Raw genomic sequence first — 20,937 nt, 5'->3', positions numbered from 1 at the left:
CCACGGGGCAACAACGACAGTCGGATCGGGTCGATTCCGTTTGATGTGAACATGCTTTCCTGATCCCGAACCATTTTTAACAACCAACCGCGCATCCCCCGTGTGGCTCGGACTGGACTGGAGGAGATCGGGAGAGGCTTCGCGTGTGTGCAGTCCAATTCCGGGTTCGTTGGACTTTGGAGCTGGTTGGGTCAGCTCTCGCTCTCTGGAATCCTGGTATTGTTCTGAGCACACTGGAAGTTTTGGGCTGTCACCCTGGAAGGGATAAGTGCGTATGTTTGGAGAGGCTCTTGCCCACCTCCCAGCTCTCCAGTGGACGCGGAGATGCGTCTGGGAATGCAGTGTTAAACAGCGCGGCTGATCTCCCGGGGACGACGGCGGGGAGTGCACGGGGAATGGTAATCGTGCCCAGCCATCCGCCTGCAAGGCTTCCCGCATTTCTGCGCGCCGCCGGCGGGTGCTAGGGCTTGCAGCTTGTGGTAGAGGGGAGGGGGGGGGGGGGAGAGAGAGAGGAGATGGGGACCCTACGTGACCTGCAATACGCGCTGCAGGAGAAGATCGAGGAGCTGAGGCAAAGGGACGCGCTCATTGACGAACTTGAGCTGGAACTTGACCAGAAAGACGAACTGATCCAGAAGCTGCAGACGGAGCTGGATAAATATCGCTCGGTGCTGCGGCCGGTCGCCCCGCCAGCCGCCGACCACGGCGAGCCCAGCGCCCAAACGCAGGAACAGCAGCGGACCAAGAGACAGGCCATCTCGGCAGAGCCCACCGCGGTCGACCTGCAGGACATCAGTCACGTCACCCTGTCCAGCTACTCCAAGAGTTCACAGTGAGTGAACCCCCTCCCCCCCCCCCCCCCCCCCCACCGTCCACGAGAGAAAGTCCACGAGTTCGCACCCAAGGGGACCGCACCGCAAACCTGAACCCCGTATTGATCCGCTGAGAGTTGCCAGTCTTCTCTGTTTTATTGTTGTCGCTCCCTTTTCAAAGAGACCAGGTGCAAGTGACGCCCCGAGTGTTTGGAGAGAGAGAGAGAGAGAGAGAGAGATCCGCGGCAGGGACACCGCGGACTGAAGGAGCTCTCACTCCCTTTTTGGAGCGGGGGTGGGGGTTTGGAAGCGGGTCCTTAATACATAGGAGCAGAAATTCACCCCATCGAGTCTGTCCCGCCATTGAATCATGAGCTGATCCATTGTCCCACTCAGCCCTGCCTTCTCCCCATAACCTTTGATGCCCTGACTAATCAGGAACCTTTCAATCTCTGCTTTAAACGATTTGGCCTCCGCAACAAATTCCACAGATTCGCCGCCCTCTGGATAAAGAAATTCCTCTACATCCTGAAGTTGTGCCCCCTCTTTAGACATTTCACACCGCCAACCATCCGAGGAAGCGGGTAAACGTTCCGGACATGCTGCACCCTGGCAGTCTTTCCCACTGTACCATGATTTACCTGGTTCATCGGGAACGGGGATTTTAGTGGGTGGGGGGGGGGGGGGGGGTCCCCGCCTCCAGCGGTGACATCGGCAGTGACATATTACATCAGCCCCATCAACTGCATTTGACAGCACGTCAGAGCATGGCCGGCCACGCTGTGAAATATAACTGCCAGATGGACGCAAGCACCCAGTAAGCTGAGTAAACCACTCACACCGCCACAGAGTGATTAGCGAGTTAACTCGGCTGGACTCTGACACCAGGTTGGTTTTTACTCGGCTCTGTCCAGTTGGGACCTTTCACACCGTGAGATTACCTGCGACAGACCTGCTAAATTGGCCGGTTCAACCCACATGTACTTGGCGGTGTGAATACAGACATACCTACATACAGACACACAGCACAGTAACGGGCCCTTTCAGCTCACCAGCCCATGCCTCCCAATTGACCTAGTATTTTTTGAAGGGTGGGAGGAAACCAGAGCACCAGGAGGAAACCCACGCAGACTCTTCCACCATGGGAAACAACCTTTCTGCATCTACTCTGTCCAGGCCTTTCAACATTTGAAATGTTTCAATGAGATCCCCCTCCCCCCCCCAACCATTCTTCTAAATTCCAACCAGCCAAGAGCTATCAAAAATGTTCCTCATAAGCTAACCCTATCATGTAACATCATGGAGTAAGTGGGGAGAAGATGTTCCCATTCAGTAGCCAAGAGACCCTACGTGATTGGTCAAAGAGTCAAACGTGATGGAAGGAAAAGCAGATTATAAAGCATCAGTGGGATGGGTTTGTGGGACCTGTTGACTCTTGTGCTATGTTCATGTGTGGGAGAGGTTAGGGTCTGAAATGCGTGACCAAGACGGGACGGCAGGCAGATCTAATTGAAATGGTAGGAGGAAAACTGTAAGGGTAATTGTCAGCAAATAGCATTCATAGAACTATGGGAGAGGCAAGTGAGTGGCACTGGCTGGATTGCTTTCCCATCAGCGGGATGGGCTGAATGTCCTCCTTCTGTTCTGTCACCTTTTTTGTGTGATTGTTGGGCTGTTGAGGGTGGGCTAGAATTTGGCACTACCCAACTGAGCTGGACCGCTGTCAACAACAACCGTGCAGACAGACAAAAGCTGAAGTCACCCCTTCAGGAAAAGAATGCATAACCATTGGAAGGACTAAAGCTTCCCCTCTGTTTATGCCTGATTGACATCATCTTTCAAAGGGGTTCTTCATGGTTATAAATTGGGAACTGGGGGACATTGACCTTGGTGGGAAAATGGCAGAAGGACATCTCTGATGTTAAAAATTTGTAAAATTTATTTTGTTTTCATATTTAAAATTTAAATATAGCACGGTAACAGGCCCTTTCGGCGCTCCAATTACACCCAATTGACCTATAATCCCCAGTACGTTTTGAAGGGCAGAAGGAAATCAGAGCCCCCGGAGGAAATCACGCAGACACAGGGAGAATGTACAGACTCCTTACCGATAGCGTGGGATTCAAACCCATTCCTGATCGCTGGTGCTGTAACAGCGTTGCGTTAACCGCTACACTAACCGTGCTGTCCTGTTATGTGTTGTTTAAAAATGTCTTTCCAATGACAGGACCTCGAAAGAAATTATTTATGAATTGGAGAAACACTCACAATTTCTCCTGTTTATTTTTATAACACTTGTGCTAGACTTTCAAATGTGTCAGACATGACTGCACTAATAAAGTGACAAATTCTCACCATGAAATGATTATCTTAGTGACATCAGCCAAGAGTTAACCAATTCAGTTTTCCATTGAGATGTTGTCTGTCAAATGGTTGACCTTGGTGTTAGTTCATGATCTTTGTTTGTGGCAGACATCCCTGGTCAGTGGTTTCCTTCTCCACAAAATGTTTAAATAATTAAACAGGTTGAGTAATGCATAAAGGGGAGTGTCAGTGAGTTTTTAATTTAAATTTAGATATACACCACTGTAACAGGCCTTTCTGACCCACAAGCTTCTGCCACCCAAATGCCCCAGCTAACCTACAATCCCCGTATGTTTCGAAAGGTGGAAGGAAACTGGAGCCCCCAGAGAAACCCATGTAGAACGTCCAAACTCCTTAAAGACAGCACTGGATTCGAACCCGAGTCACTGATGCAGCAATAGGGTTGCGCTAACCATGCCGCGGTTCTGAAATAAAAACGGAAAATGCTGGAAAAACGCAGCATCTGTGGAAAGAGAAACAATCAGCAATTCCGCCCTTGATTGGAATTGGGAAAGAGAGAAATAACGCAAGGTTTCAGAAGGAGAGAAGCTGGGGGAGGAATGCCTAGAACAAAGAGAGAGTCTGGGAGAGGATGCACAGGCCTCGAGGAACCAGTACATTAAACCCCTTGGTCTGTGTAATGGGTTGCTAGTGATAACATGGTGAGGCTTACCAAGCAGGCTAGATCTGTAGGCTCAGATATGAAAAACTTGGCTAACGAGATGTGAAAATTAAACAAATCAGACTGCATTTCAGTTCGGGGGGGGGGGGGGGGAACGCGTGCCATGTGATGACATGGGGTTAGACCGAATTCCTTCTCTCTCTGAAAAAGTTTAAAAAGAGAGTTAATAAAGGTTGAAGTAGTTAAAAAAAAAGGAAAGGTTATAACTTCACAAGAAATTGAACAGGGAAAAGAGACAGGTAAAGAAGTGAGGCCTACCTTGAAGAAGAATCCTGGAGCTGTCTGGAAGGTAGGAGTCCGTGGAGAAAAGCCTGGAGCTGGGGAGGCCTTGGACACTGCTGTACAAGGTCTCCCCCTGACAATGGCCACCTGTCATGGGAGGAAAAGTGACTGTGCATGTGCGAGGAGTTGCGCCTGCGCAGAACATTAAAAAAGGGGGGAAATTTTTTATAAAGCCCATGAAGCCTCCTGCTCCAGTGATCAGGTTGAAGACCAAGAAGAACGGGAATCACATCTAGGACGAGCTATGGCTAAAAAGACAAAAAAAAATGAAAGAGCCTTATATATTTACAGCTGAAATGAAGAAATGTATGGAATTTTTTCATCAATCTTTGCTGCAATTAACAGCAGGTTAAAAAGTGTAATGAGAGTATAGTTGAAAATAACAATTTTACAAAGAAGGTGGAAAGAATGATGCAGCAGGTGGATAAGAAATTTGAAGCTGTGGAAGAAAAAAAAATTAAAGGAAATGAATTTGAAATTCAAAATGTTAAAGACCAGATAAAAAAAAATTCAAGCTGAAGCGGCTACAACAAAAGATGAACTAACTCAAAAAATTGACATTTTAGAAAATTTTAGCAAAAGAAATAATATAAAAATTGTTGGACTTAAAGAGGGCGATGAAGGTCAAGATATGAAGAGGCTTTTGCGACGTTGGATTCCGCAATCTTTGGGGGTAACTGAATTTCAAGGAGATATTGAAATTGAAATAGCTGAAGCCAAAACCAAAACCAGATCAGAGTCCACGTCCGATATTGGTTAAATTGCTTCGTTATGGGGTTGTCAGCCAGGGAGGGATGGAGGAACCATTCGCCGACCTCCTAGGAAACGCAAAGAGGCGTTCATCCAGGGTGGTGTTAGTAATGGTGCATAGTAAATACTGGATGGCATGGAAGGCTTCGGGCAAGACGTCCTGCCAGCGGGATACTGGCAAATCTTTAGATCTGAGGGCCAGAAGCGTCGCCTTCAAGGCGGTACCGTTCTCCCTTTCCACCTGGCCATTACCTGTGGTTACAGCTGGTGGTCCTGCTGGTGGCTATGTCTCTGTCCAAAAGGAACTGTCGTAGCTCCTCACTCATGAACGAGGTCCCCCGGTCACTATGGATGTAGTTGGGATACCTGAACAGAGTAAAGATGCTGTTCAGGGCCTTGATCACCATAGCCAAGGTCATATCCAGGCAGGGAATTGCAAAGGGGAACTTGGAGAATTCGTCCACCACCGTCAGGGAAGTAGGGGTTCCTATTTGTGGTTGGGAAGAGGCCCTTGAAATCGACACTGAGTCATTCGAAAGGGCGAGTGGCCTTGATGAGGGGTGCCTTTTCTGGCCAGTAGAACTGGGGCTTACACTCGGTGCAGATTTGGCAGCGTCTGGTTATGGACCGGACATCCTTTATAAAGTACGGGAGGTTTCACGTTTTATGAAATGATACAACCTTGTGACTCCGGGGTGACATAGGTGGTCATGTAGGATCTGGAGACAGTCGAGATGCGCGCTGGCGCACATCCCTCAGGATAGGGCATCCACCTCAGAATCTTGTCATTCTAGATTTTACCCCATTGTTTGGCACTGAACATGAAGGCCACTGCCCTCTGGTCAATCAGCAGGGTAAATCTTTTACTGGCCTGGTAGTGTCGTCAGTGGCGCACTGTCTCAACAATACCTTGAGCCTCCTTCTTGATGGAGGAGTGCCGGTGTTCGGGAGCATGCAGGGTGCAGGAAAAAACTGCTACCGGCCTGCCTGCCTAATTTAACATGGTGGCCAGAGCGACATCAGAGGCATCGCTCTCCACCTGAATGGGGGAAGATTCATCCACAGCATTCATCGTGGCCTCAGCGATGTCTCCTCTAATTTGGTCAAAAGCAGCCCGGGCCTCCACTGATAATTGGAAGGTGGTCATACGGATTAGGGGGTGGGCCTTATCGGTGTAGCTGGGCACCCATTGGACACAATAGGAAAACAGCCCCAGGCACCTCTTAAGTGCCTTCAGGGAGTTTGGGACAGGGAGCTCCATGAGTGGTCACATGTGGTCAGGGTCTGAAGCAATGACACCATGTGCCACGACGCATCCAAGAAGAGCCAGGCGCTCCATGTTGAACATGCATTTGTCCTTGTTATACGTCAAGTTGAGGGATTTGGCCGTACACAAGAACTTTGCGAGGTTCGCGTTGTGGTCCTGCTGGTCATGGCCGCAGATGATGACATTGTCGAGGAAGGGGAATGTCGCCGTCAGCTCGTGTTCCTCCACCATCTAGTCCATCACTTGCTGAAAGGCAAAAGCACCATTAGTAACCCCGAAAGGCACCAGCAGGAAGTGAGACTTGAGGTCAATGGTCGAAAAAATTCTGTACTTAGTGACCTTATTGACCAAGTCGGCTATACGGGGAAGCAGATACAAATCCAACTGGGTGAAGCGGTAGATGGTCTGACTATAATCAATTACCATCTGGGGCTTGCCCGCACCTCTGACCACGAGGACCTGCGCCCTCCAGGAATTGGTGCTAGGGGCTACGATCCCCTCCGCCAGGAGTCGTTGAACCTCAGCCCGGATGAACTGCAAGTCCTCTGAACTATAGCGCCTACTCTTAGTGGCGATCGGTTTGCAATCCGGGGTGAGGTTCGCGAACAGTGACGTGTTGAGGTTGCAGGACGGTGCCGGAGACTGGGTACTGAGCCTGCAGAACGGTGCCGGTGGCTGCATGCTGGGACCACAAGGCGGTGCTGGGGACTGGTGGCTGTGGACGGTCAGTGGTGATTGGGGGCCTCCGAACACCATCGTCAAGCTCCTGAACTGATTCTGAAAGTCGAGGGTTAGGAGGATCAATGTGCAGAGGTGAGACATAATTAACAATACAAATTGTTAAAACACTCCCTCCCCCCACCGTAAGTGACACTACACAATACCCCCAGATACTGGTCTGTTGGTCCTTTGCAGCCATTTAAACGGTCCCAATCATGGGTCGGACCAGAAGGGAGAGTCTCTGGACCACGTCGGGGTGCACAAAACTTTCCGTGGTACTACTATCGAAAAGACAGTTTGTTTTATGCCCATTTACCTCGATCCGCATCATGAAATTCGAGATCGGGTGAGGGCTGGCTTGATTCAAGGTGACCGATGCCAGGACAGGCATCCATTCATTGTCATCATCGGCGGGGAGGCCTTCCCAAGATTGCGACCTCCATGTTGACCATGCAGTGTTCGATGAGGAAGAAGGCGGAAGTGGAGTTGTAGCAGTTGGAAGTGACGTCATCGGGTCGCTGGGCCGAGGTGTTGAGGTTGGGAGGAATGGCCAACAAGATGGCACTCCCCTTACCATGAATCCGGTCAGCGCCAGAAGCTCCTCAGGAATACACTCTGTGCTGCCCCCGGACTGTGGTTGGGACCTGCAGACTTTCTGGTAATGGCCCCTCTTCCTGCAGCCTGAACACGTAGCCCTTCTCGCGGGGCATAGGCTGCCCACGGAAGTTGCATCTTGATGATGCCATTGGCATGATTGCAGACGTGATTTGGTCGGTAGTGCCCGATATAGAGTCCCAGGCCGAAAGCCCTCATGGTGGAACATACGGAGATGGCCCGCTTCTGCCCGCTATCGACACAGTGTAACGCTGGGCTGAGTCTAAGGTTCTGATTAAGTTGATAGCTCTTTTGAGTGGGAGCGGGTCATCCTCAATGAGTTGTTGTCAGATATAATCCGACCTCAGACCCGAGACGCAGGCATCTCAAATCAATTCTTCCACACACTAGGTTAGGGACATCGTGGCCCTGGGTTCCCCCAAACAGTCTTTTCCCAGTGTAACCAGGGACTGGATGAACTCTTCAGTGGACTTACCAGGCTGTTGTTTTCTGGATGCCAGCAGGTAACAGGAGTATATCACGTTCACTTTAGGCTTGTACAGCACCCGTAGCTCAGCCATCACCTCATTGTAGGTCACACTGCCTTAGATGGTCAGGAAGGCCCTCTGGCCGACTCGTGTCTGAAAGATTTTCAACTTCTCATCGGAGTCGACCACCTCAGCAGCAGCGTTGAGGAAGTTGTTGAAGCAGTTCATCCAATCCTCGAAGAGCACCGAACCACCTAGGATTTGGGGGGTCAACTTCCAGCCGTTCTGGGCACAGCAATTTCTCCATTACTGGAGACCTCCAGAATCTAGTACAATAAATTGTTGGGTGCTATCAGTAGCTCCAATAATGACTGAGGGGAACGATAGGCTTTATTGTACTAGAGACTGCTGGCCCAGGTCCAAGTCTAGGAATGAGCAGGAAGGAGATGGGACTCAACCTTTATAGCCCAGGGTCACATGGGTAGGACTAAGGGAGGAGCCGAGGTAGAAGACACCCAGAGGAAGGGCCAGCCAGCACATACAATCATATCACTACAATGGATTATAAAATTGTATCAAAATTATTAGCTAATCGGTTTGTTAAATGTTTACCAAAATTAATGCCTCAAACTGGTTTTATTAAAAATAGAAGAGTGGCAGATAATGTAATTAAATTTTTAAGTTTGATAAATGTAGCAAAAAATAGAAAGGTACCAACGGTAGTGGTTGTTAGATGCAGAGAAAGCATTTGATAGATTGGAATGGGATTTTTTTTTGTTTAAAGCACTTAATGCTTTTGGGATTCCAAATACTTTTGTAAATTGGGTAAAAGCATTGTATGATCAGTTAAAAGCAAAAGTGGTTATGAATAGACAAATATCAAAACCTTTTTTGTTAGAAAGGTCTTCTAGAAAAGGTTGTCCATTGTCACATTTTTTATTTGCATTAGCAATAGAACCATTAACAGAAATAATTAGAATTGATAAATAAATTAAGGGATTTGAGATAGGTAATAAAGAGCATACAATTAGTTTGTTTGTGGATGATGTTATAGTATATTTAACAAGACCAGAAATATCATTGATTAAGTTGGATATGAGATTAATAGAATATGGATTAGATTGGGTTATAAGGTTAATGTAGATAAAAGTGAGGTGATGCCTATGGTGGATATGGATTATTCACCATGTAAAAGATTAACAAAATTGAAGCGGCAAAATGAAACAATTAAATATTTAGGAATAAAAATTGATAGAAATATAAAGAATTTATTTGTTAAATTACCACTTAAAAAAAGATAGAAGATCTGAGAAGATGGAAATATTTGCTAATAACGTTAATAGGATAGGTGAATTGTATTAAGATGAATATTTATTAAGAACACAATATTTATTTCAATCATTGCCCATTCATGTACCAGAAATAATTTTTCAGCGTTTGAATAAAACTATACGAGAATTTATTTGGAATGGTAAAATGTCAAGAATTGGTCTTTTGATCAATTGGAAATTTGATCAGGGAGGACTAAGATTACTGAATTTTAAAAATTATTATAAAGCAGTTCATTTAAGATTTTTGTCCTCCTGTTGTTAAATGGGTGAGAAAACAGTTTGGATTCAGATCAAAACTGTTGTTTTCTGGATGCTAGCAGGTAATGGGAGTATACCACGTTCACTTTAGGCTTGAAGTGAAACTACCCCAGAACAAATTTTATATAAGTGGAATAGTGAATTGTTTAAAGGAAAAATTGAAGTACCAATTTTAAAACATATATTGAAAATATGGAAAGGGATTCATATGGAGAGAGGGATTAAAAATTATCAATGTCCTAAAATGTTGTTAAAACAAAATCAGCTCATTCATTTCACTTTGAATAATTCTTTATTTGATCATTGGTAAAGTAAAGGTATACAGAGGATAAAAGATTGTTTTTTGGGATTTTAAAAAATCTTTTGAGCAATTAAAAGTTAAATATAATATACAAAATTATACAATTTTGCATATTACCATTTAAAATCATATTTTAAAAAGAAATTATGAACAGATTTGAGACTCCCAGAACAAAGTCAATTTGAAAGTATAATAAGATATATTTATTATTAAGAAATTTATTACTAATATGTATATAAAATTACAAGAAACTGAAAGGAAAATAGATTTATATAAATCAAAATTATGCTGGGAGAAATATTTAAATATACAAATTCAGGAGGAAATATGGTCAAAATTGTGCCAAGAGAGTGTTACAAATACAGTTGATGCTAAATATCCAATGGTTCAATATAATTTTCTTCATCAATTATTTTATACTCCTCATAAATTGAATGGACTTAATTCTAATTATCTGGATAAGCGTCTTCGATCTAACAAGGAAATAGGAACTTTTTTCCATTCGGTCTGGTCCTGTGAGAAAGTGGAACGATTTGAGTGTATTGTTAGGACGAATTATGAAGATAAACATGCAAAAAGATCCAAGAATATTTTTACTTGGGAATATATAAACTGAAATTGGATAAATATCAAGAAAAAAGTTTAAAATTAGCCATTGTGACTGCAAAGAAATGTCTAGCAGTAACATGGGAAACTGAGAGTCTGGTACAGTTAGACAGATGGCAATATTGAAATGCAGAACTGCATACCTTTAGAAAAAATTACTTATAGTTTAAGGAATAAAATTGAAAACTTTTATAAAATTTGGGAACCATATATAGATTTAATGAATAAAACTCCATCCCCATCTTTCACCTTATCCACCCCTCTCAGTTAGAAATTTCTCTGATTGAATGAACAGGTGGGATAAGATTAAGTTGCTAAACATGTGTGATCTGCTGTTCTGTAAACAAGACAGAAATGCCAGAGGAACTCTGCATTCTCGATAACACCCTTAGACATTGGAGCAGAAATAGGCCATTCAGCTCCTTGAGTCTGCCCCACCATTTAATCATGAGCTGATCCATTTCCCCACTCCGCCCCACTGCCTGTCTTTGATGCTCTGGCTAAACAAGAACCTATGAATCTAAGCTTTCAATACACCCAATGTCCTGGCCTCCACAACCACCTGGGGCAACAAATTCCACAGATTCACCACCTTCTGGTTGAAGAAATCCCTCCGCATCTCTGTTCTAAGCGGATGCCCTTCAGTCCTGAAGTTGTGCCCTTTTGTCCTCGACTTTCTCACCATAGGAAACAACCATTCTACATCTACTCTGTCTGCACCTTTCAATATTTGAAAGATTTCAATGAGATCACCCCCTCATTCTCTTAAACTTCAATGAGTACAGGCCAAGAATGGTCCAACACTCCTCGTACGACAACCTTTTCATTCCCAGAATCATCCTTGGGAACCTCCTCTGAACCCTCTCCAACTTCCATGGGAGATAGATTACTGACATTTCGGGTCTGAGTTCTTCTTCAAGGTAAGTTCTGGCACACAGGGGCCAGCAGCCAAACCACGCCCCAAGAAGAAGAGATAAAGGTCGGCAGGTGAAACAATTCATGTACAGAGAGGGAGAACGAGATTGAGAACAAATAAACAGCAGGGGCTGAAATCCAAAGCAGAAATATTGGAAGAACCTCGTGTAGTAAAGCAGCGTCTGTAGAAAGAGAAACGGTCAACATTATCTGACTGGTTTCTCTTCCCACAATTGCTGCTTGACTGGCTAAGTCCTTCCAGCCCTCTTGTGGAAGAAAGAGCATGCTATTTAAAGGGAGATTACTCGATATGAAGTCCAGGCGGTGACAAAATGCCCAGATGGAAGATAAGGCATTGTTTCTGAAGCTTTTTAATTCACCTTCCACTCTCACTCTGATTTTCAGCCCCTGTGGTTTCCTGTAGAGTTTCAGTGAAGCCCCATTCGAGCTCAAAGCTTCTGTCTGGGTATAATGCAGCTTTCTGGACGATACTGAATTCTCTAACATTAGGTATCATTCACTTTCTTCCTGTCTCTAAGATACATCACAAAGAAATTCTCTTGCTCAAGTTAGGGTTTCTCTGGGTTGGGGGTAGGTGAGCATCTTAACATTAACTGCAGGTTAGTTAAAGAACAGGGAACTTTTAGTTTGGTCGGTTGATAGGCATGTTTAATAGTTGACCCCACCCCACCTTTAGTGTCCCAAAAATTGTGTTTTGCATATGACACGGGTAAAAGTCGACCACTCCCCCCTTATTTTTGGCCCGAGCACCTGCCCATCTGAGCTCCTGGTGGCCTAACCACGGACACATACCCCAACCGCCTGCCTGTCCAAGGTCCCGATGCCCCATCCACAGCTCCTCGGTCCAGTTGCTCATCCGAGCTCCTGATGACCCGACTGCAGGCTTACCACCCGGTCCTGGTTATCTGAGCTCTCAGCACCTTGAATAACACAGGTATTTACCATGGTCAAAAGATTGACCTGTGTTGTTTGTAAGGAGCTTGTACTGTGTGGGTTTTCCCAGGGATCCGGTTTCCTCCCACCGTTTAAAACATACCAAGGGTTGTAGATCAACTGGGTGTAAATTGGAGGGCTGGAAGGGGCTGGAAGTCTAAATTTATTTTTAAATTTCTGTAAGGAAGATTAGCGCTCTCTCTCAGTGAATTGCTGAATGCCTCCAACATTTTTGGTTGAGGGTGTCACCAGCCTGCTCCAGCTTCAACAGCACTTCCAAGACCATCACACTGAGTATGGGGGCCCCCCAGGGCTGCGTGTTTTGTCCACTGCTGTTCATTCTTCTGAACCACGACTGTGCAGCTAAACACAGCTCGAACCACATCATCAAGTTCGCTGACGACACGACCATGGTGGGCCTTATTAGTAAGAATAAGGAGTGAGCGTACAGAGATGAGGTGCAGTCGCTAACGGACTGGTACATCTGAACGTTAATAAAACAAAGGAGATGGCTGTCGACTTCAGAAGGCCCGAGGGGGACCACACTCCGCTGACCATTGATGGCTCCACCGTTGAGGTCGTCAAGGGTATCAAGTTCCTTGGAGTGCACTTAGCGGAGAATCTCACCTAGTCCCTTAACACCAGTTCCATTGCCAAGAAAGCCCGCAGCACCTCTACTTCCTGCGAAGTATGAGGAAAGACCATCTCCCACCCTCCATCCTCACCACATTCTACAGAGGATGTATCGAGAGCATCCTGTGGAACTGCATCACCGCCTGGTTTGGAAGCTGTACCAATTCGGACCGCAAGACCCTGAAGAGGTTAGTGAGATCAGCGGAAAAGATAATTGGGGGCTCCCTTCCTACCATGACGGACATCGACCACACTCGATGCAGGTGAAAGGCGATAGAAATTGTGAAGGGCCCCCACACACCCCTCACGTAAACTGTTCTCCCTTCTGCCATCTGGTAGGAGGAATGATAGCACTTGGGTCCTAATGTCTGGATTGGGCAACAACTTTTTCCCCAAACCGTCAGGCTCCTGAATTCCCAGAACATTTGTGGATAGTGAACCGGGGACTTTTTACTGCATACGTCTTAATATTTTAATGTATTTAACTTCTATTCTAACTTATATTTGTAAATCTGCTCTGTGGTCCTGGAGAAATGCTATCTTGTCTTTTACCGTGCGAGCAGGGCATGAACGATAAATGAAGGCGACGACTTGACTTGAGTGGCAAACACCTTCCCATGGGTTGTTTTTATCTCAAGCCAGTGGGAAGACAGATGTCTCTGACCTTGATTGCTTCTGTGCACTTGGGCTCCATCACTGTCTCCTGCAGCCTGCGTGGCAACTCTAGAGAAATGTTGAAGCTGTCAGCTTTGATGGGCCACTGAGTATTTATCTCCACTGTGGACAAATATGCCAGAGGCGATCCTGCAGTTGTTTAAAATTAAATTCATACCCATTGCCAATACTGAAACTGCAGTGCCAGAACAAATAATGTGACATTTACAAGGGGCAGAAAACGTAATAGAAATGTTGCACCTGTAAGTAAGGAGGAAGTAAATGTGTGGATTAAACGAAGCAGTGAGAAAATAGATCAGTAAAGATTAGATTGCCTCAAGGGAGAAAGGATCCAATCAAGATACTGAGCGAGGAATTCAAGTTATTACTGAAGTATTCCTTCAGGTCACAGAGACAGCATGAAACAGGCCATATCCTTGCTGACCCACTGCACCAAATCCCTTCCCAACATTAGGACTGTATCCACCACCTTGCCCATTCAAGCATCTGTCTTAGTGCCTCTTCAATGTATGTCATTCCACTGCCTCCTCTGGCGGCGAATCCCAGATGTTAACCTCTTGATGGGCATCCTAAATTTAAATTTAGACAGACAATACGATATCGGGCCATTTCGGCCCACGAATCGGGGCTGTCCAATTTACATCCTGTTAGCCTACATCGCTGGTACATTTGTGTAGGGTGGGAGGAAACTGGAGCCCCCAGAGAAAACCCACGCAGATATGGGGAGAACATGCAAACTCCTTACAAACAGCGCGGGATTCGAACCCAGGTCCAGTCCCGATCACTGTCACTGTAAAGGCGTCGCGCTATCCGTTACGCCAACCGTGTGGAGATCTTTCCCCCTCAGATCCCCACTAAATTTCCTTCCTCTCACCTTAAACCTGTTCCTCTTGTTTTCTGGCATTCTTCTACCGATCCAAAAGATTTTACCTACCCGATTTGTGCCTCTCATAATCTTGCATACCAACTTAGAACACTCGTCAGACTCCTTCGCTCCAGATTTTTTTAAAAACCAAGCCCAAGTTCTCCCGAAAGACTCCATTTCAGGCCACATTCCTGGTGAATCTCCTCTGCACTCTCTCCAGCATGACCTAGCCCCTCCTATTTTACAGTGATCAGAACTCCTCAACTGCTCAAAGTTGCAACTAAATATATCAGATTAAGAATTTATCATCATGAACATGTCATGAAATTCGTTGTTTGCATCAGCATCGCAGGTGATAATTGTGCTTTTGATTGCATTTTTTAAAAAGTAAGGTAGTGTCTGTGGTTCATTGTCCATTCAGAAACCTGATGGTAGAGGGGAAGAAGCTCCTTCATGATGGGAGAAGTGTGAAGAGGGCATGGCCTGGGTGGTGAGGGTCCTGGTTGTTGCTTTCTTGAAAAATTGACTCTTGTAGATGTTCTTGATGGAGTGAAGACTGGTGCCCAGGGGGTCACATGATGTCGGAGAGGGAGTAGAAGTGGAAAAAATGGAGCTCCAAGGAAAACCAAGTGAATTCAGTTTTAAAACAGCCAAAAAGACCCTAATATTAAAAGTGATGAGGAAAAAGGAGAAGAAGACAAATGGTAAAGAAATTGTTGCCTCAATACCCCACGACGATTCTGTGCGACAGCCCCATGGTGGCGAAAATGGCAGAGCCTGCCCGAAGCATTTGGGGGAGGAGAAGAGGATGATGGGGTCGTGACCCGCTCCGCAGGCAGATGGGCCGCTGAAACCATCCCCAGAGGTCTCTAGGAAGCAGAGCCAAGAGAGCGGGCACAGTCAAGGGCAGATCTAAGTACAGTCATGTGACTTGACACTGAGAAAACCTTTGATAGATTGGAGTGGGATGTTTTGGTGAAAGTGCTGGAAAAATTTGGGTTCAGACATTCATTCATAAATTGGGTTAAAGCATTGCACCACAAACCCAAGGCCAAAGTTGTCACTAATGGACAGACATCCCACTGACCAGATCTAGTAGACAGGGTTGTCCGCTATCCCCTGCTCTATTCATATTGGCTATTGAACTGTTAGTGGAAGCCATTCGTTAGGATCCAGGCATCAAAGGGTTTAGAGTGGACTTGGAAGAACACAAAATATAATTTGTTTGCGGATGATGTTTTGATATACCTGACAGAGCTGGCAGGGCCATTGGCAAGGTTGTGGACTATACTGGAGGACTATGGCAAAATCTCAGGATATAAAATTAATTACGATAAGAGTGAAATAATGCCACTAATAGAGGGGGAGTATGAGAAATACCAACTGGAGATTAAGTTTAAATGGCTGCAAAAGAGGATGAAATATTTAGGAATATGGATAGATAAGAACTTACAAATTTTCCCCTACTTGGAAAGATTGAGGAGGACCTACATAGGTGGATGCACCTGCCTATCATGTTGATGGGCAGGGTTAACTGCGTTAAAATGAAAGTGATGCCAAGGCTACAATACCTCTTCCAATCTTTGCCCACACCACTGCCCCAGAGCTTTTTCAAAACACTTAACAGACGTATCAAACAATTCCTGTGGAGGAACAAAGTAGCTAGAGTTTCCATGGAAAAATTAACCTGGGACTATAGCCTGGGAGGAATGAGGCTCCCGGACTTTAAAAAAAACATTATTAGGCGGCCCAGGTGAGGTTTATTGCCTCATTCTTTGAGGGGGATGGTTTACCCTCCTGGGCACAAATTGGTCTACACATGGTAGTGGAGGAGATAGGAGGAGAAATTAGTTACAAAAGGGATACCAAAATTAACTAATTTAAAGTTGAAGTATAATAAGTTACAGTCATATCGATTTGAATGTTTGCTGAATCGTTCAAAAAATAAATTTTATGAATGGGGTGAGAAAGCTTATAAAGTATTAGCTTGGCAATTAAAAAAAGAACAGTTATCTAGGATTATACCAGCTATTAGAAACAAATCAGGTATTACTTTTAGTCAAAATGAAATTAACGATGAATTTTGTAATTTTTATTAAAAACTTTATTTGACTGAATGTAAAGAGATAAAAGAAGATGCAATAGACTCTTTTTTGAAAAATATTAATTTACCACAGTTATCTCAAGAAGACAGACAAGAGTTAGATAAACCTTTTACGGATAGTGAAATTGAAATGGCTATAAAAGATAGGCCAAATGGAAAAGCGCCTGGTGGAGATGGTTTTTCTATTGAGTTTTACAAGAGACTTTTTATGTTGATATATCTTCCTTATTTAAGAATGTAATACAACAACTTTATAATACTTTTCAATTACCTGAGTCCTGTTCTAATGCTATAATTACAGTTATACCAAAAAAAGATAAAGATCCCTTACAGGTAGCTTCTTACTGTCCTATATCTTTGTTAAATGTAGACTATAAAATAGTGGCTAAAGTTATGGCTAATAGGTTGGCTCAGTATTTACCAAAGATAATACATCGTGATCAAACAGGTTTTATAAAAAATAGGTATGCTTCGGATAATATTCTACGATTAATTACTTTGATAAATAGATCTAAATCTCAGAAGAATTATCCAATGGTGGTTTCATTGGATGCAGAAAAGGCATTCGATAGAGTAGATTGGAAGTTTTTATTTAAAGTACTTGAAAAGTTTTCGTTTGGTCTCTCATTTATTGGTATGATTAGGGCTCTGTATAATGATCCGAAAGCTAGAGTTGTTACTAATGGTTTGCTTTCAGAATCCTTTAATTTAACAAGATCTACTAGACAAGGATATCCATTATCACCCGCCTTGTTTGCTTTAGTTATTGAACCTCTAGCACAATTAATACGTCAGAATGATAGTATCAAAGGTATGAGAGTCTTGAATGAAGATTATAAAATAATTATAAATTCCAATTTGTAGAATCTGCTTGTAAGAACCATCCACCATCTGCAATCTCTGGCTTCACGCATCCCTGATTGGGAGGCTATACTGGCCCTACACCTTGCCCAGGGGTGACGTGTTGGCTATCGGATGGCCTCCTTTTGCTGAGAAATTGCGCAGCACCAACACTGTACCGTTGTTCACCAATCACTCAGCACACAACCGGAAAATTCACTTAACCAGCATCACCAATCCCTATAGGTGCTGGATTCCAAATGTACTGTAGTCAAATAAATATCCAGTTTTTATTAGACATCCAGCACAGTAGCTCATGAGGCCCATGAGCCCATGCCGCCAAGTTACACCTTGACTAGCCTACAACCCCCATACATTTTGAAAGGTGGGAGGAAATCGGAGCACCCGGGAAACCCATGGAGACGTGGGGACCACGTGCAAACTCCTGACCCCGGATTTGAACCCTGGCTGGTGGCACTGAAGAAATGTAACGTTAACTTCCTTCCTCATACACACAATTCAATATGATTATCAGAGGCTTATTTGATGCCACTGTTAATATCATTTCCATCAGGCACAGGTCGTTCTCAACCTTTTTCTTCCCTCTCACGTACCACCTTAAGTAAAGTGCCCTGTGGTTCATGAGGGATTACAATGTGGTATGTGAGTGGGGAAATAAAGGTTGAGAACCACTAGTTTAAGATGAGAGGGTAGAGATTTAAAAGGGACCTGAGGGGCACTTGGGGCAGTGGGTTTATGGAACGAGCTGGGTCGTTAGGAGAGGAAAGGTTTCAAGGGATAGGGGCTGAACAGAAGCAAATGAAACAAGTTTGGACAGTACAGACAGGTTGGGCTGATGGGCCTGTTTCCGTGATGAAGAACTCTATAACTCGTGTTGGCTTTGCTTGGGTGTTTTTCCCATGATGCATTTATTTCTTAAGGGAATTGTGAGAACGTCCTTAAATATTTGCTTTTGCTCATCTGTCATCATGTTATTCAACCTTCTTTGGCCACCGAGCCTCCAGCAGCCACCTTGTTTGTGTTGTCCGCAGTTTTCTGACAACTAAATCACACTCTGTTTACTCTTCATCTCTGTTAAAACATCATTTAACTCTGTTTCTCTTTCCTACAAACTGTTGAATATTTTGACCATTTTCTCCAGCGTATGAAGCACAGAAAAGGCCCTGTTATCCTGCACCTATGGGGATCGGTGGATGCAGGATACATGTACTTTCCGGTTGCTTGAGACTTAATCTTACAATCCTAACAAATACACCTGCATTAAGAGTAAACACCATAGAAAACCACAACACAGTAAACAGGCCATTCAGCCCTTCTAGTCTGTGCCAATTCATTCCACTGACCTGCACCCATTCCATAACCCTCCAGTCCTCTCCCATCCATGTATCAATCCAATTTATTCTTTAAATTTAGGAGTGAGCCCACATTTACCACGTCAGATGGCAGCTCATTCCACACTCCCACCACTCTCTGTGTGAGGAGGTTCCCCCTAAACCTTTTCCCTTTCACCCTAAACCCATGTCCTGTCATATTTATCCCTCCTTATCTAAGTGGAAAGAGCCTACTCACATTGATTCTGTCGATACCTCTATCAAATCTCCCCTCATTCTTCTACACTCCAAGGAATAAAGTCCTGACCTGTTTAATCTTTCCCTTTAACTCAATTCCTGAAGTCCGGCAAGATTCTAATAAATCTTCTCTGCACTCTTTCAATCTTACTGATATCCTTCCTGTAGTTTGGCGACCAGAACTGCACACAATACTCCAAATTTGGCCTCACCATAACATCCCAACTCTTGTACTCAACACTTTGATTTATGAAGGCCAAGATGCCAAAAGCTTTCCTCACAAGCCTGTCTACCTGTGACGCCACTTTCAGGGAATTATATATCTGTGTTCCCAGATCCCTTTGTTCCTCCACACTCCTCAGCGCCCAACCATTTACTGTGTACGTCCTACCTTGGTTTGTCCTTCCAAAGGGCAACACCTCACACTTGTCTGCATTAAATTCTATCTGCCATTTTTCAGCCCATTTTTCCAGTTGGTCCAGATCCCTCTGCAAGCTTTGAAAGCCTTCCTCGCTGTCCACAATGGCTCCAATCTTAGTGTCATCTGCAAACTTGCTGACCCATTTCCTACACTATCATCCAGATCATTGATCAAACAATTTAAAAAATAATAATGTACATACCATGAACAAACTTTACTTGCATGAATATATAAACGTTAAAGCATTTTACTTTATTTTCAGTCACATTCTTTGAAAATATTTAACCGTCACTGCATCTGAAGGTTCCTCCCCCTCCATGGAGCCACCCGAAAGATGAACAATAACATAATAGATAATTAACCCCGCCCACACACACAGTTTACTGGTAAAACCTCTGACCAGGGCAACTCTTGCTAAACAGGGATAAGGAAACACTTTGAGTCACCCCAACGGCAAGCGGCATCAACCTGGGCTGTTTCACACAACTTTATTCACACAGCTGCATGAGCAAAGCTCAACCAAGGCCCTCCACTGGCTGAATATTTGCTCCCATCTTCACCAAAGGCTTATGTGTTACCTCAGAGAGCATTTACATTTACAATTTTAAACTTACATATTTTTACCAATAATTTTATTCTTATTTATTTCATCTTATTTTCAATTTTTTTTGCCAGTTGCTTGAGGCTGCCAGTTACTTGAACTCCAGGAACCAAAGGCTTTTTTGCTGTATTTTGTTTAGGTAGACCATCTCTGTTCTTCAACTTATAGTTCTCTTCATGTAGAACCCACTGAGCATTGCCTGTTCAGGCAATGAGACAGCCCAGGGAACTGACTGCAGCCTGACAGGCCATAAAAGAACATGTTTTCTCAGCAACAATGCATAATTCCACTGAAGGCCAAAACATTGGTGATGTATCTTTATCTTTGCTATATAAAGGACATTGTTGATCTGCTGAGTTTCTCCAGCATTGTGTTTTTAGATCAAAGAGTGTCCTTAATATAGCATCCTGAAGAAATTCTCCTTTGTTCACCAAAGGGAGTTCTGTGGGATTCTCTCTCACCAGTCCCCATCTGCTGCTCTCAAGCTCTATCTCCTCCCCCTGACCCTCCCCCCACCTTTTCGTTTGGATGCCTGCCCACATACACTGATGAAGGGCTCAAGCCCTAAACGTTGGTGATGCATCTTTATCTTTGCTCCAAAATGGACCCTGTTTGACCTGCTGAGTTTCTCCAGCTTTGTGTTTTTTTTATCTCAATCATGGTGTCTGCAAACTTTCATGTTTCACATTCCACTGAGGTGTAGTTAGTGCGGTTTACTGGTTCTGGCTTGGCGCTAATTAGTTAGGGTGAGAGTCTGCAGTGGCTTAAGTGTTGTGTATTGATGATGCGTCCAATCAATACTCCATGCTCTGATAAGTACCTGCAGGTAGTGATCCAGAGGTTGGAAGTAAAACACAAAAATCTGCAGACACTGTGTTGAAGTAA

The 20,937-nt window shown here is 44.4% G+C and overlaps 1 protein-coding gene across 2 annotated transcripts in view; it reads left to right on the top strand.

Annotated features, from left to right (window-relative positions):
- The first annotated feature begins 515 nt into the window (after positions 1-515).
- The window catches only part of LOC138753950 (cGMP-dependent protein kinase 1-like), a 77,112-nt gene continuing 56,690 nt past the window's right edge, over positions 516-20,937 (top strand). The window contains exon 1 of one of the 2 annotated variants that reach the window (XM_069917578.1): positions 516-832. In XM_069917578.1, the coding sequence (XP_069773679.1) occupies positions 516-832 (317 nt within the window). Of the gene's footprint in view, positions 833-1,561; positions 1,701-20,937 lie in introns of those variants that run through there. The other variant, XM_069917577.1, reaches the window with a different exon arrangement.

The sequence above is a fragment of the Narcine bancroftii genome, chromosome 2 (genome assembly GCF_036971445.1).
Source record: "Narcine bancroftii isolate sNarBan1 chromosome 2, sNarBan1.hap1, whole genome shotgun sequence".
NCBI lineage: Eukaryota > Metazoa > Chordata > Chondrichthyes > Torpediniformes > Narcinidae > Narcine > Narcine bancroftii.
The sequence above is the reverse complement of the archived record's forward strand: the minus strand, read 5'-3'. Positions and strand labels throughout refer to the sequence as shown.